This window comes from Bos indicus, chromosome 26 (assembly GCF_029378745.1).
Source record: "Bos indicus isolate NIAB-ARS_2022 breed Sahiwal x Tharparkar chromosome 26, NIAB-ARS_B.indTharparkar_mat_pri_1.0, whole genome shotgun sequence".
NCBI classification, from domain to species: Eukaryota; Metazoa; Chordata; class Mammalia; order Artiodactyla; family Bovidae; genus Bos; species Bos indicus.
In genome coordinates this window covers 10687264-10702974 of record NC_091785.1, presented here as the reverse complement: position 1 = coordinate 10702974, position 15711 = coordinate 10687264, and the positions used below count along the sequence as shown (strand labels likewise).

Below are 15711 nucleotides of genomic sequence, written 5' to 3'. Positions count from 1 at the left end.
AGAATAAAAGGAGGGGGGATGAAAGGGTTGAGGCTGGACAAGAGAAAGTAGAGTGTACGGGAATGTTCCAAGCACAGGCAAGATATGGGAGAGGACGCTGCATATGTAGAAAAGAGAAGGCAAAGAACTGAACCTACATACAGACTTTAGAAGTACATGCTGTGTGCTTAGTCGCACAGTCGTGTCCGACTCTTTGCCATCCAATGGACGGTAGCCTGCCAGGCTCCTCTGTCCATGGGGACTCTCCAGGCAAGAATACTGGAGTGGGTTGCCATGTCATTCTCCAGGTATCTTCCAGACACAGGGAACCAACCTGCATCTCCTGTAGTGGCAGGTGGATTCTTTTCTTTAGATGAGACTCTACAATAAAATTTTTACAATAAACAATTCAAGAAAAATGTAACTTTGCTTTAATTTTGTTCTTTTTTTTATACATCCACCTGATGGTTATAATCAAAGGACCTAGAGCACAAATAATATCTTCAGTTCAGTTCAGTTGCTCAGTCGAGTCCGACTCTGCGACTTCATGAATTGCAGCACGCCAGGCCTCCCTGTCCATCACCAACTCCCGGAGTTCACTCAAACTCATGTCCATCGAGTTGGTGATGCCATTCAGCCATCTCTTCCTCTGTCGTCCCCTTCTCCTCTTGCCCCCAATCCCTCCCAGCATCAGGGTCTTTTCCAATGAGTCAGCTCTTCACATGAGGTGGCCCAAGTATTGGAGTTTCAGCTTCAGCATCAGTCCTTCCAATGAACACCCAGGACTGATATCCCTTGGGATGGACTGGTTGGATCTCCTTGCAGTCCAAGGGACTCTCAAGAGTCTTCTCCAACACCACAGTTCAAAAGCATCAATTCTTCGGCACTCAGCCTTCTTCACAGTCCAACTCTCACATCTATACATGACCACTGGAAAAACCATAGCCTTGACTAGATGGACCTTTGTTGGCAAAGCAATGTCTCTGCTTTTGAATATGCTATCTAGGTTGGTCATAACTTTCCTTCCAAGGAGAAGGCATCTTTTAATTTCATGGCTGCAGTCACCATCTGCAGTGATTTTGGAGCCCCCCAAAATAAAGTCTGACATTGTTTCCACTGTTTCCCCATCTATTTGCCATGAAGTGATGGGATCAGATGCCATAATCTTAGTTTTCTGAATGTTGAGCTTGAAGCCAACTTTTTCGCTCTCCTCTTTCACTTTTATCAAGAGGCTTTTTAGTTCTTCTTCACTTTCTGCCATACGGGTGGTGTCATCTGTACATCTGAGGTTATTGATATTTCTCCTGGCAATCTTGATTCCAGCTTGTGCTTCTTCCAGCCCAGCATTTCTCATGATGTACTCTGTATATAAGTTAAATAAGCTGGGTGACAATATACAGCCTTGATGTACTTCTTTTCCTATTTGGAACCAGTCTGCCCTTCCATGTCCAGTTCTAACTGTTGCTTCCTGACCTGCACATAGGTTTCTCAAGAGGTAGGTCAGGTGGTCTGGTATTCCCATCTCTTTCAGAATTTTCCAGTTTCTTGTGATCCACACAGTCAAAGGCTTTGGCATAGTCAGTAAAGCAGAAATAGATGTTTTTCTGGAACTCTCTTGCTTTTTCCATGATCCAGCGGATATTGGCAATTTGATCTCTGGTTCCTCTGCATTTTCTAAAACCAGCTTGAACATCTGGAAGTTCATGGTTCGCGTATTGCTGAAGCCTGGCTTGGAGAATTTTGAGCATTATTTTACTAGCGTGTGAGATGAGTGCAATTGTGCGGTATTTTGAGCATTCTTTTGCATTACCTTTCTTTGGCATTGGAATGAAAACTGACCTTTTCCAGTCCTGTAGCCACTGCTGAGTTTTCCAAATTTGCTGGCATATTGAGAGCAGCACTTTCACAGCCTCATCTTTCAGGATTTGAAATAGCTGGATTTTGATCATCTCCACTAGCTTTGTTCATAGTGATGCTTTCTAAGGCCCACTTGATAATATCTTAGTGGATCCCCAAAATCTAGTGCTGTTTTTAAACAATTAATCCCTGCCATGAAAGTAGAAGCCACTTGCTCCTTGGAAGAACGTGCTTATATGCTCAGTCTCTAAGTCACGTCGGCTCTTTGTGACCCCATGAACTGTAGCCTGCCAGGCTCCTCTGTCTGAGAATTCTCCAGGCAAGAATACTGGAGTGGGTTGCCATGCCCTCCTCTAGGGGATCTTCCAAACCCAGGGATTGAACTATAGGCGGATTCTTTACCATCTGAGCTACCAGGTAGTACAATTTTCCGAAGTAAAGTTCATAACATTTTCCCTATGAAATGTCTGCCTTGAAATTAGACACTGATTACAAGCAATTAAGGCAATGTTGAAGTGAGAATTTTGGTATCTCTGATTTATTTCCCATTCCTGAGCATTTCCTCTTACAGGTTAATTCAATTCTTCATTTCAATTTCAGAAATGTATCTGGGAAATGAATGCACTAATACCATCACCTCACTCTAATTTGTTCCTGATGACTTTAGCTATTTAGGCTGTTCTTCTTATGGTAACTTTATGCCCCTTAAAGACAGAAGAAATAAAAATGATTACCACTTACCTGGTTGTTCTTGTAACATGTTGTCTTCAAGGAAAACAGATGTTGAAACAGGCTCCTCTGGAGGGTAGTTAAAGACAGTTTTCAGTGGCCTAATGCTCAGGGATCCTTAGGCAGGTTTTCCATCATTGAGAAAAAGCATTGTTGTTCAGTCACTCAGTCGTATCCGACTCTTTGTGAATGCATGGGCTGCAGTACGCCAGGCTTCTCTGTCCTTCACTATCTCCCAGAGTTTGCTCAAACTCATGTCCACTGAGTCAATGAGTCACGCTGTAAAAAAGCATTGCAGTCACACCAAAAGATGCCCTTTTCATATTTCATATTCTTCTTAGACTGTGTCTTCTATTTCTTTCCCTCCACATGCAGTTTTGAACCTTATTCCTTGGTCCTTTCACTGAATCACTTCTCTCCGCCCCCCTCGACCACTGCTTTCAACTCTGCATCTGCTACAACAAAATACCTTAAGAAATGGCCTAAAATCATGTACTTCAACCTTCCTTTGTGAAGTGGCTTCACCTACTCAGACCAAAATATATTAAGCAGGCAAATCATTACCTCCAAATTTACAACCAGCCCTCATTCTTAAAAATAGAAGAAGTTATGATTTCAGATGGATGTCCTGATGTAATCTTCTCCCTTGTGAATGTATGTGAAAGTGAAAGCGTTAGTCTCTCAGTCGTGTCCGACTCTTTATGACGCCCTGGACTGTAGCCCAGCAGGCCCCTCTGTCCATGGGATTCTCCAGGCCAGAACATTGGAGTGGGTTGCCATTTCTTTCTCCAGGGGATCTTCCCGACCCAGGGATTGGTCTCCTGCATTGCAGGCAGACGCTTTACCAACCGAGCCACCAGGGCAGCCTGTGAATGTATAAACCAGTGCATTTGATGAAAAGCTAAAGTAGTATTTTAGAGTGCTGTTACTGTGAGTCTAGTTGATTGTTTGCTCTTATGCAGCCCAGAGTTGACCGTCCTTGATTTAAAAAAAATCTGCTTCTGAACTTAGTTCTAGTGAACTTGGTAAGGGCCTGGGATTAGTCACCCACAACAATAAAAGTGTGATAAGAGTGGATTCTAGAAGATTCAGATGCCTTCATCATTACTTCTGCTTTTATTATTAAGTTGACTTTGAAAGAATTAATAGTGAATTGCTCTGTCAAATGGAGAAGGAAATGGCAACCCACTCCAGTACTCTTGCCTAGAATATTCCATGGATGGAGGAGCTACAGTGAGATACCACATCGCACCTACTAGGATGGCTATAACAGTAAAAAATTAGGTTGTTGGCAAGGTGAAGAAATTGCAATCCCTGAACATCGTTGGTGGGAATATAAAATGTTTTAGCTGCTATGGAAAAGTTAAGGATAGAATTACGTGACCCTGCAATTCTACCACTAAATTTGTGCCCCAAAGAATGGAAAAAATACACTGAAACAAGTACATGCACACACAGGCTCATAGCAGCCCCTGATGCCCACAGCAGCCAAACAGGAGAAGCAACCCACATGTCCACTGATGGATGAATGAAAAGCAATGAGAAGGAATGCATTGCTGTATGTTACATGAATGGACCTTTAAAATGTTACACCAAGGGAAAGAAGCCAGACACAAAAGTTCACATATTGTATGATTTCAATTATATGAAATCTCTACAATAGATAAATCAGTAGAATCAGAATGCACATTGGTGATTGCCAGAGGTTGGGGGAGGGGCATGGGGATAAATGGCTCACTGGGTTTCACTTTGCAGAGATGCAAATGTTTTGGAACTAGACAGAGATGATGGTTGTACAACTCTGTGAATGTACTGTGACTGACTTGTTCACTTTAAAATGGTTAATTCTGTGTTATGTGGATTTCACCTCAATAAATTTTTAATAAAAAAGAAAAAATAATATACTGCACTGGAAAAAAAAACATTGACAGGTATAAAGTTTTATTGCTGAAAAAACCCTGCAAAATCAGTTAATTCAGACACCTCATTTCTATAGGTAAAGACCCCTGCCTAAAATCAAGAACAGGGTAAATGTCTTCCAGTTGTTTGTTTTTCTTAAGCATTAGCTTTCTATTAGGAAGAAACATAATGAAGCTTATCTTTTGCATAACCTATAAAAGCTTTTTTTCTTGAAAAACTGAAATTTTAAATATCCTCTTCAGATTCAAGAATACAGATTCACTACTCATTACATTGATACATCTGGAATACACCCATTCAATGACTAATTTGAGTAAACTAGTTTTTCATATCAACTCTTGTTAACGTGATGCAAATGAATAGTTAATCCTCCTTGATAGAAGTGAGACAAGACAAAACTAAACTAATTCTCTCCATTTGGTTTTAGAATGTCTTTTGGTCTAGATAATGCCCAAGACATTCACTTCACACAAATTAAGAAAAGTCAGTCTCCAGTATTCTAATTCTACCCTCTCTCTCCCAGGGTCTTTCTCTATTTTCCTCGTTTTTCTTTCATCCTCTGCATTTCCCAAACCCAACTAAACTACTGTTTTTGTCAGCTGCCCCCAAGAAAAATACATTCTTGCCTGGTGAAGAGCCAAGATGCTAAAAAAGGAAACAAATTTCTTAAAAAACAAACAAACAAAAAAACCCAGAAGAGTTCTTTGGTTGTCTTATCATATCTTAACCCACAATCACATGGTTGTCTTCACAATAAGTAATAAACTAAAGCCTTCCAAGAATAAGAAGATAAAATTTTACCTTTCTCCTTTTATCTTTGCCAAAGACATGACCTTTCTCACGCATCCTTCTCAGAGAAGGCATTTGCTTGCTAGGAAATTCTACAAGACATGCTGGAAGAGAAACATCTGCTTTCCACATTCTGGACAACTGTAGTGGCTTTTGCAACAGAAACTTCTATTTAAATCCAAACATTGTAACAAGGCAGTTGCCAGCATGACCAAGTGGCTGCAGCAGGGGATGAATTGAGGAGAAAAATACTGAGCCAATTCTAGGATGTGGCCAATAACTGACATTTTATATCAAATATAAATGCCATTTCCCCCACAGCCAAATTCTACTAAAAAGAAACCAGAAATAACTTCAGTAGCTGAGAATAATCCATAGGCATCTTGCTTTTCTCCTCCATAACTGAAAAGGTCTGTGGAAAAGAGGATGATTTTTGCATGACAACAAAGAAAGTCATTTCTACTCCCTGAGGTGGGGTGGGGGTGGGGGTGGGGAAACAACTTCAGTAAATATTTTTGGAGTACTGTGCTGATTTGCTAGGGTGGCTATAACAAAATACCATGACTGGGTGACTTGATCTAAACAACAGAAATTTATTTTCTCACATTTCCGGAGGCTGGAAGTTAGACATCAAGTTGTTGGCGTATTTGGTTTCTTCTGAGGTCTCTCTCCCTGCAGATGGCCATCTTGTCCTTGCCTTCACAGGGTCTTCCCTCTGTGTCTGTGTCCTGAGCTCTTCTTTCATAAGGACCCAGCCACAATGGATGAGGGCTGTGTGCTGTGCTAAGTCACTCAGTTGTGTCTGACTTTTTGCAACCCCATGGACTGTAACCCGCCAGGGTCCTCTGTCTACGGGGATTCTCCAGGCAAGAATACTGTCATGCCCTTCCCCAGGGGATCTTCCCATCCCAGGGATCAAACCCAGGTCTTCCACTTTGCAGACATTTTTTTTTTAGCCAGCTGATTCACCAGGGAAGCCCCCTCTAGTGGCCAAATTTTAACTTAATTATGGGCTTCTCTGGTGGTTCAGAGGGTGAAGAATCTTACTGCAAAGGAGACCCAGGTTTGATCCCTGGGTCAGGAAGATCCCCTGGAGCAGAAAAAGGCTACCCACTGCAGTATACTTGCCTGGGAAATTCTATGACAGAGGAACCTGGCAGGCTATGGTCCATGCAGTCGCAAAGAAGTGGACATGACTGAGCGACCAAGTGCATGTGCACAGGCGTGTGCGTGGACACACACACACACACACACACACACGTTGACCGTAGAACATGGGTTGACTATGGACAAATACTTAACCTCCTAATAGTCACATTGGATTAGGGAGCCCTCTAGTGGCCAAATTTTAACCTCTCTGTGAAAGTTCTATCTCCAAATACAGTCACATTCTAAAGCACTGTGGGTCTATGACTTCAACATACAATTTCTGGAGGGACACAACCAAGTCCATAATAAGTACATACCAGGTGCCAGGCGCTGAATACAGACAGCAGTAAACGCTGAAGGAAATTCTCAATATTCTGAAATGACCTATATAGGAAAAGAAGCTAAAAACGGGTGGATGTATGTTTATATGCTAGTAAGTGATACATTTTACAACAGAAACCAACACAACGTTGTCAATCAACTATACTCCAATAAAAGGTGTAACTGGTTCTTTTTTCTACAGAAGCACCCATCTGAAAAGAAATGAACTATCTTTGCCTTTGATAGAAATGAACTATCTTGGAAATGAACTATCTTCTCCTTTGAAGGTAAGGAGGTGGCAAATGGGGATCTGGAATGGATTAATTTTCAAAAGAGTGAGTTGCACCGCCTGCTGGAAACGAGCTCTGCCAGAGGAAGCACTTCCAGGGAACATCTATGGTCACACCCACCCACATACGCTCACACTCACCCTCGGAGAACCTCCAGGGTGACTCACAGCCCAGCCCTCAGGGGTGTGGCCACATGTCTGATGACTCCTCTTTCAGACACAGAGACTCTTCCAGGCAGGGCAGGCCCCAGGTTTTGCTGCCTTCAGCTCTGGGACAAGGTTCTCCCGGCAAATCTGGCTAGTTGGGTTTGCACCCAGCAATAAGAAAACCACACGCCCTTTAAGGGCAACTCTTCAAAATTTGTTTCAGGCCTGACGTTTTACATCTCCTTGCAAGGGAATAAAAATGCCAAAAATGCTCCACTCCTTTAGGAGACATCATCTTTTTAATGAAAAATGAGTTGTCTAATTTGCTATTCAGAAGGGATATAATTGGCTCCAAATGGTCATAGTACTGTTTCTGTTTTCTCCAGAAAGCTAGGAAGCTAAAGCTCTGGGCTTTCAGTTGGGTCCTTTCTATGTCTACGCACCATTTCATGGCCATAGTTTTTTCATCAGATGTTTCTCATCTTACATCCTTGCAATCTCTTAGGATACTTAGGATCTCTTTCTACTCTGAGGATATTCATTTCTCAATTCTGCCTAGTCCTAACAGTTGTTTTTACTTGAATAAGTTATATAATCTTTTCCTGTGATCAAGTATGTCAGGATCACACTGTCCTTAAATTCTAAGATGTTGGGGACAGCATCACTCAGGGGAAAGTGGGTTGTTTGTGGAGCCAGGTTCACAGAGGTAATTTGCCCTTAGCTGACAGAGACTATAGACTCAAGTCTCGGTGCCTCGAGCAGGCAGAGATCTGCTTCTGGGGTCTGGAAACTGAACTTTCCAAGCCTACGAGTTGTCATAGGCAGAAACAAGCCACTGAGCTGCCCACAGTGAATGAGAACTGGAGTAGAAGCTGGCTGCCATGGTATACTTGTATTAGGGAGCAGACAAGAGGAGGAGGAATGTTATTTCATCTAAGCACAGAGTGCAGGGAGTATTCCTCCAAGGATTACAGAAATCCTGGCACTAAAAGTGGATGCTTGTACATGCAGACAGGAGCACTTAGGATACAATGCCAGGAGGAGGCTAAAATTTGGGAAAGCTGTGGTTGACAGGCAAGACTTTAAAAAGAGACATTAGATCAGGTTAGCTTGTCTTCCTTTCTTCTCCCTTTCTTTTGGGCTAAATTTTCTTCATAATGTTTCCACTCTCAGGGTTTTCCTACCAATTCAACTTGTCAACATACTCCATCAGTCCCTCTTTCCTTCTATTAATCCATTATCTTTCAATCCAAGTAAACACTTTTATTATCCAGGTACCAGTCACAAACCCCATTCTAAGCCTATTGTATTCATGATACCCTATTCAGTTTAAACATATTTTTCTTCCTATTCCCTGTGCCTTGGTTTATATAGATACTTTTAATTACAAATGTTCTTTTCAAATGATTTTATTTCTTCTTTTTGGTTGAGAATTATCAGGATTTCCTATGCCTCATTTCTTCTCCCGGTCGCCCCACTGACTTTCACAGAAATAGGTTTTACGGTTCCATCTGAGCTTTTTTTTTTAATTCCTCTCTCAAGTGTCTCTGCTCTTACTCCTCTAAATCAGGTTCATGAATCACAGGTTATCTCAGGCCCTCCGACACCTGACCCCTGGATAGTAGCTCAGGCTCTGGTCTCCTACACTAAGATTGACTGCAGACTCTGAGCCAGGACTCCCTGACACTGAAAATCACAGGATGCACTCAACTGTCTGCCACTGAACTTCTTCTCACACTCTTCTTGACCACCCACAGGGAGAAGTTGCAGAAACAGATGGCCTGTCCTAGAGATCACCTGGTACTCAGAATTTCTTGTTTGGACCTGCATTTTACAGGGAAAAAAAAAAAAATAGTGAAACATGTGAAGCTCTGAAAACTCATGCAGAGGTCTCTCAAAATACCAGACAGGATAACTTTTAAAAACTATGAATCACTATCTTGTACACCTGAAGCTTATATAATACTGTACATCAACTATACACCCAAAAAATAAGCTTAAAACCAGACATGTTGTTTGCAGCACAATTTATTATGTGGTCATAGTATTCAGGCACACTAATGGATACTGACAAATCCACTGTAACCTCTTAAGACAAAGCAACCCAAAAATAAAGCGTCAAAATGTGCAAAAGTAATAAATATCAAACTCTCTGATCTAAAATGTATAAATATAAAATATCAGTCATTTCTGGAAACATCTTAAGAAAATCCGGCAACCACGTGTCCATGAGTAAGTGTCTGGCGCGGAGGGCGCTAATCTTCAGAACGTATCACCTCAGATCCAGCACGATTATCTTTATGTCTTTCACCAATACATGTCTGCATACCTAGGAAAGAAATACTGGCTTTAGCTCATAATGTTTAACATGATTCTCTCTAGAGGAGGAGTATGAATTTCCTGATCTAAAAATGTTCCTAATTTTGAAAAATATTTCCACTCAGAACAAACATAACCATATATACTCATTTTCAACAGCAAGAAAATAGTCACAGAAGGTGCCAAGTAGCTTTCATGTTAAATAAATCCTAACTTCAAAATCATGTTTCTCTGATGTCTCAGACAGGGCAAAGCCAAGCAAACAGAAAAAGATATATTCAGAGTTATACAAAGCTCATCAAAAAACAGGATTACAGTTTTCATTGAACTGTTATAAAAAACTAATATGGTCGTATCAAGCAGTAATAATTCAAGACACATTTAATCTCATTTTCTTTAATAACTGCTTGCTTTTGGGGACTCCAGAGAAAACTATAATTGCTTAAATATATATAGACACACATATATACAGTGATGGGAAGGAAACTTTATATGTAATCATGCTACAGAAATACTCTTTCCTTTGTAAATAAAATAATAATGACAAGACATCAGAAGGAAATACAAAGATTTTGATTAAGTTTTTGAGATAAGAAAACTCTAAACTAAGCAATAAAGGGTTTTATCCTATATCATACTGCTACTATTTCCCTCTTAAAAAACAGAGGCTTATTTGTTTTATAACTGGAGATTTCTACCTCTTAATCTTCATCTGTTTCACCCTGCAAACCCCCTCCCCTCTGTCAACCACCCATTTGTTCTCTGTATCTATTACTGTTTTGTTTCTGCTTTTCAGATTCCACATATAAGTGAAACCATATGGTATTTGTCTTTCTCTGTATGATTTATTTCACTTAGCATAATACCCTATAGATCATCCATATTGTTGCAAACGACAAGATTGACTGTATTTTTTTATGACTGAATAATATTTCACTGTGTGCGTGTGTGTGCGTGTGTGTGTGTGTGTGTACATATACAACACCACATCTTTTTAAGCCATAGGGGTGTCATATACAGCATAAGGAATATGGTCAATAATATTGTAATAACTTAGTATGGGGACAGATGGTATTAGACTTACCGTGCTGATCATTTCATAAGGGATGAAAATGTTACTATATTGTACAACTGAAACTAACATATTATATCAGCTACATTTCAATTTTCAAAAAAAGGAAGGGGTGAAAAGTAAATACTGTGTACAGAAAATAATCAGCATTGTCTATCTACTCACACTGAACAACCTGGGGTCCTTGGTGTGTGGATGAAAGCCCTTCTTTTTACAAGCGGAAACCTCAAGCATGCCAGCGTCAGTGAGCCTGAAGATCCCGGTGCTAAATTTTAGAGAAAAAAGGTACAAAAATTAAGGATCATCTGGGCTTTGCAGATGTTTTATTTGAATGGCACATGCATACATATTCCTCAAATGGAATGGAGAAAGAAACTACAAACTATAAACTTTACAGTTTTTTTAAAAAAATCAGTATTGTGCTGGCGGCCTAGAGGAAGACTGGAGAGACCAGTGCTAATGCCGAGTGCCTGAAGGATGGTAACGGGCAGTGGGAGACCTCAGAGGAAAAGCCAAGACCCCATGGGAAGAAATTACAAGTGACGGATATTTCTATCCTCTATCTATCATGTATGCCGTCATACATAAAATGACCGGCATACTCATTTTACTGCACTTCACTCACAGCCCTTTAATGATAGTGCGTTTTTTTACAAATTGAAGGATTGTGGCAACTTTTCATTAAGCAAGTCTACTGGAGCCATTTCCCAACAGCATCTGCTCACTTCAAATCTCTCTGTCACATTTTGGTAATTCTCACAATACTTCAAATATTTTCATTATTGTATTTGTTATGGAAAAGCATGATCAGTGATCTTTGCTGTTACTTTTCTGACTTGGTGAAGACTCAGATGATAGCATTTCTGAGTAATATGGTTTTTTTAAATTTAAGGTATGTACAGTTTTTTAGACATAATGCTGCTGCTGCTGCTGCTAAGTCTGCTGCTGCTGCTAAGTCACTTCAGTCGTGTCCGGCTCTGTGCAACCAGACGGTAGCCCACCAGGCTCCGCCGTACCTGGGATTCTCCAGGCAAGAACACTGGAGTGGGTTGCCATTTCCTTCTCCAATGCGTGAAAGTGAAAAGTGAAAGGGAAGTCACTCAGTCGTGTCTGACCCTTCGTGACCCCATGGACTGCAGTCTACCAGGCTCCTCCGTCCATGGGATTCTCCAGGCAAGAGTACTGGAGTGGGGTGCCATTGCCTTCTCCAAGCTATTGCACACTTAATAGACGACAGTGTGAACCAAAGTTTTATGTGCACTGGGAAACCAAAACATTCATGTGACTTGTGTTAGTTGCTTCATCGTGGTGGTCTGGAACTGAATCTGCAGTATTTCTATGGTATAACTCATATTTATACAGTCACAGCAAATATGTATTGAGTGCTGGCTATAGTTCCAGGCACCATGCTAAGCCCTTTACATAAATGATCATCTAGGTTCACCTTCACATTAATCTGTGATGGGCAGGTATCAGGGATCTGATAAGACTGAGGCTCACAGTGGTTGCTAATCAAGCTGGGATTCCAATGGCAGATTCCTCTGCTCATAACTGTGCTGCAATAATCATTGTCCCCAAGACTTAAGATTTTGGAGATAATTAAGCTAAATCTGGAAATTTTCCTTCTTTCTTTTTTTATTGGCCACATTGTGTGGGAAGAGGATCTTAGTTCCCTGACCAGGGATCGAACTCATGCCCCCACGAATGGACGTGTGGAGTTCTAACCACTGGACCACCAGGGAATTCCCTGAGCTGGACATCTTCTCACAAAAGAAATCATACAACAGAACTAAGATCCCAAATGGCAAACTGAAACAACATCTGGTTTATCCACTTCAAGGTCACATTAACTAAAGAAAGAATTCCATGGTAATTCTACCATGGAAAAGATCTTAAGAAGCAAAAGACCGCAGAGCTGCACATATTTGGAAGCCAGCAGGAACCAACCTCTTTTCCCTAAGGGCATGGTGTACCTGCTTATCCAAGGGCTTCAGCCTGGTGTGTGGGCACGCCTGAACCCAGCAGCCCCGGGTGAAACCTTACTTAAACCCTCTTGAGTTACACTCACTCTTTATGCTTTGGTGAACAGACGATGGCAATGGCCTCTGGCAACATGAGCTGATAGGAACAGTGAGTGTGGAGATCAACACTGGATAAGAATGCAGTTTGGGTTGGATGTGTCTATAAAAAGAAAAGAGGACAATCTTATTGAACAAGCAACAGATAAGTCTTAGCCAAAACCAGAGCCTATTCCAAGAAAAAACTCTAGCTGTTTGCTTTATATTTTTTACCACCATGAATCAAATAAGGGTTTTGAAAAATGTCTTACTGACATAATCCTTCCCTTCACACATCTATGGAATAACTAACTCTGAAAAGAGACTCTTGGGAGTGTGTATATACTTTCTGCTTACTGGGAAAGATAAAATTGGAGATTTGCCAGAGGCTTTAAATAGACCCTCATTTAATCATTGCAACTCATCTGGGAGATACTTATTATTAATATCTCAGTTTTATGTATAAAGATCCTGAGGTTCCTTTAAGTAACTTGCCTGCAAGGAACAGAACCTCAACTGCAAGATACTTAAGATATGAAACTGTGGACACAGAAGGAAAATTCTTGCTAAATATATCCCACTATGCTGGTGTCCTTTCATGGATCTCCGCCCCCTACAATAAGAGAAAGGAATTCTCAGAGCTGTTGAAGATGTTTGGCGCCCATCTTGCATGATGAGAGGAAAGGGGAGATTATAAATTAAAAGAACTATCTTCTAGGTTTTGGCTATATACGGAAGTGTTTATGAGAGGCAAATCAGAAGTCTATATTTGACCATGAAAAATGCATGCATTCATAATGATTTTTAAATTCACAATAAACTCCAACCACTTTCGAAAAGGAATGTGACCACTTAAATCATGAATCCAAGGCTGTATTCATGCGGGGTCCCGGCTTCCTCACTTACTAGTTGTATGACACTGCAAAAATTCTTTAACATCCTCAAACCTATGTCATCAGTTGTAAAATAACAATAATAATAATTTTCTTCATGGGATTACTATGAAAATTAAATGAGACAACCAATGTAAAATTCATAGAACAGTGCCCAGTACACAGAAAGCTGTCAAAATCCTTAGCTGTTATGATTGCTCTTATTGCCGTTATTGTTATTTTAACATTGTTATTAAATACTTCTCTATAAAGCAAGCAAAATAAAAGGTGGTTCTTTCTCAGTCTTTGGTGAGATGACTTGTTCCTACCCCAGGCCCAGTGTGAGACTGGATGGAAAAATGTTTACCAATTAGGGAAAACATGGATAGCAAAAGTACCATGTCATCACCAATAACAATTGCTTCAATATTCTGGGTCCCTAGAAGAAAATATGTTGAGAAATTCACTGACATATGAAGTCCATTATTATGTCCCTATTTTATGGAAGAAAAGCTGATGCTGAGATTGCTTAAATCACTTGCCAACATTCCTACAGTGAATTCTTAGCAGAGCTGATATTTAAACTCATGTCTTTTGATTTATAAGCCCTGTCCCGCTTCTACGGTGGCTTGGTAAATGCTGGAACACAAATTTTTGGTCCCATTCCGTGGCTATATACACAACGGCACAAGTATCTGTGGCCTGTAGGGGAGGTATTTATACAATGGAGTGTATGGTCCCTATTTAACAAGTACAAACATTGTTTAAAAGAAACATTTTCAGAAAAATTTCTTAATCTACTTTAGACCCACAGCCAATGGAAAAGGAATATTAATAATTGTCTAATCACATTAGACAGATAAAAATCTGCCTAGGCCTCCATTAGACTACATAAAATCAATAAGACAAGCCAACCTGACTTCCAAAAGTTCTTCTTTTAACTTGGAATGGTAGTAAAAAAAGGATATTTATAATAGCCCTCTCCAAATCCAGATTTGACAGATTTAGACATTGCCTCACATTGAAGAAAATGCTTTAATATGATGGCATTTATTACACTTGGAAAAATTAAAAATAATAAATTATTTCGATTAAGCTGAAATTCCTCCAGGAGGAAAAAAGCCTTACACACACACACACATGCACACACACACACACAAACCAACAACAACCTAAAACCCAAAAGGTCGAACATACATGGATCCACCCCAGAGTGAGGAGATCATGTTGATCCTGAACACTGAATAATTCTTCTACATTCTCCACGTCACAATAGTCTGGTCCCGCGGACTGCTTGGGCACTATTAAGTGGGTAATAGTAAATTCATTATGTGTCTGAAAAACAAAGAGCATAGAGAATAATAAACACCTGAGAGGAAAAAAAAAAAAAGCCTGAGTAGGAAGTGTAATGTTTTAATAAGACTAGAAAGTACCCACCACTTACATCATCCTCTTCCCACCCACATCACAATTCAAAAACAAAGGCCCAGACTTGAAAACGGATCATTTACCAAAAACTTTGAGAGTCAACTGTTTGGCGCTTGAAACCCATTTTCACAACAGAAAAATGTATCATAAATAGGAATCCGTATCTTGGGCTGATCCCTGGGAGTTTAGATAGTAAGTAAAATGCTGCATTAGAACTGCCATAGAAAAATCAGAATAAAATAGCAGCAGGTTTCTCTGGAAGGGGAGATGGTCATTAAAGAATTCTGGGGTTTTACTGAAGGACAATTTCTAATGGTTTGTGAAGGTTGATGGTCTTTCTTATTATTTAATTTCATCTGAAGACTCACGACTTTCTTCTACTATTGGGGGTAGGGATTCACGAGGATTTTCCATAATTAAGACACTGTTTTGGACAGGCAATTAGATAAAGGGGAAAGAAAAAAATCTTTTATCCCTTTGTTGCTGTTCAGTCATTAAATTACGTCTGACTCTTTGCGACCCCATGGACTGTGGCACGCCAGGCCTTCCTATCCTTCACTATCTCTCACAGTTTGCTCAAACTCATGTCCACTGAGTCGGTGATGCCATCCAAACATCTCTTCCTCTGTGACCCCCTTTCCCTCCTTTATCCCCTTAGGTAAAAGATAAAGAGTTGAAAGGAAGAGGGTTGTAGTGATAGGATCCTCAGATAAGAGATGTTTGTGCAGTGAGGAGCTATCCCTCCGACAGCACCACCCTGTCTCTGCTCTCAGGATGCCTCTG

At 40.4% G+C, this 15711-nt stretch overlaps 1 protein-coding gene across 7 annotated transcripts in view; it reads right to left on the bottom strand.

Moving 5' to 3' along the window:
- Positions 1–9192: 9192 nt before the first annotated feature.
- The window catches only part of STAMBPL1 (STAM binding protein like 1), a 53144-nt gene continuing 46625 nt past the window's right edge, over positions 9193–15711 (bottom strand). For all 7 annotated transcript variants that reach the window (XM_019953079.2, XM_019953077.2, XM_019953080.2 and 4 more), the window contains 4 exons: positions 14698–14835; positions 12640–12752; positions 10737–10836; positions 9193–9509 (listed from right to left, as the gene is read on the bottom strand). In XM_019953079.2, the coding sequence (XP_019808638.2) occupies positions 9453–9509; positions 10737–10836; positions 12640–12752; positions 14698–14835 (408 nt within the window). In that variant the 3' untranslated portion in view covers positions 9193–9452. The remainder of the gene's footprint in view (positions 9510–10736; positions 10837–12639; positions 12753–14697; positions 14836–15711) is intronic.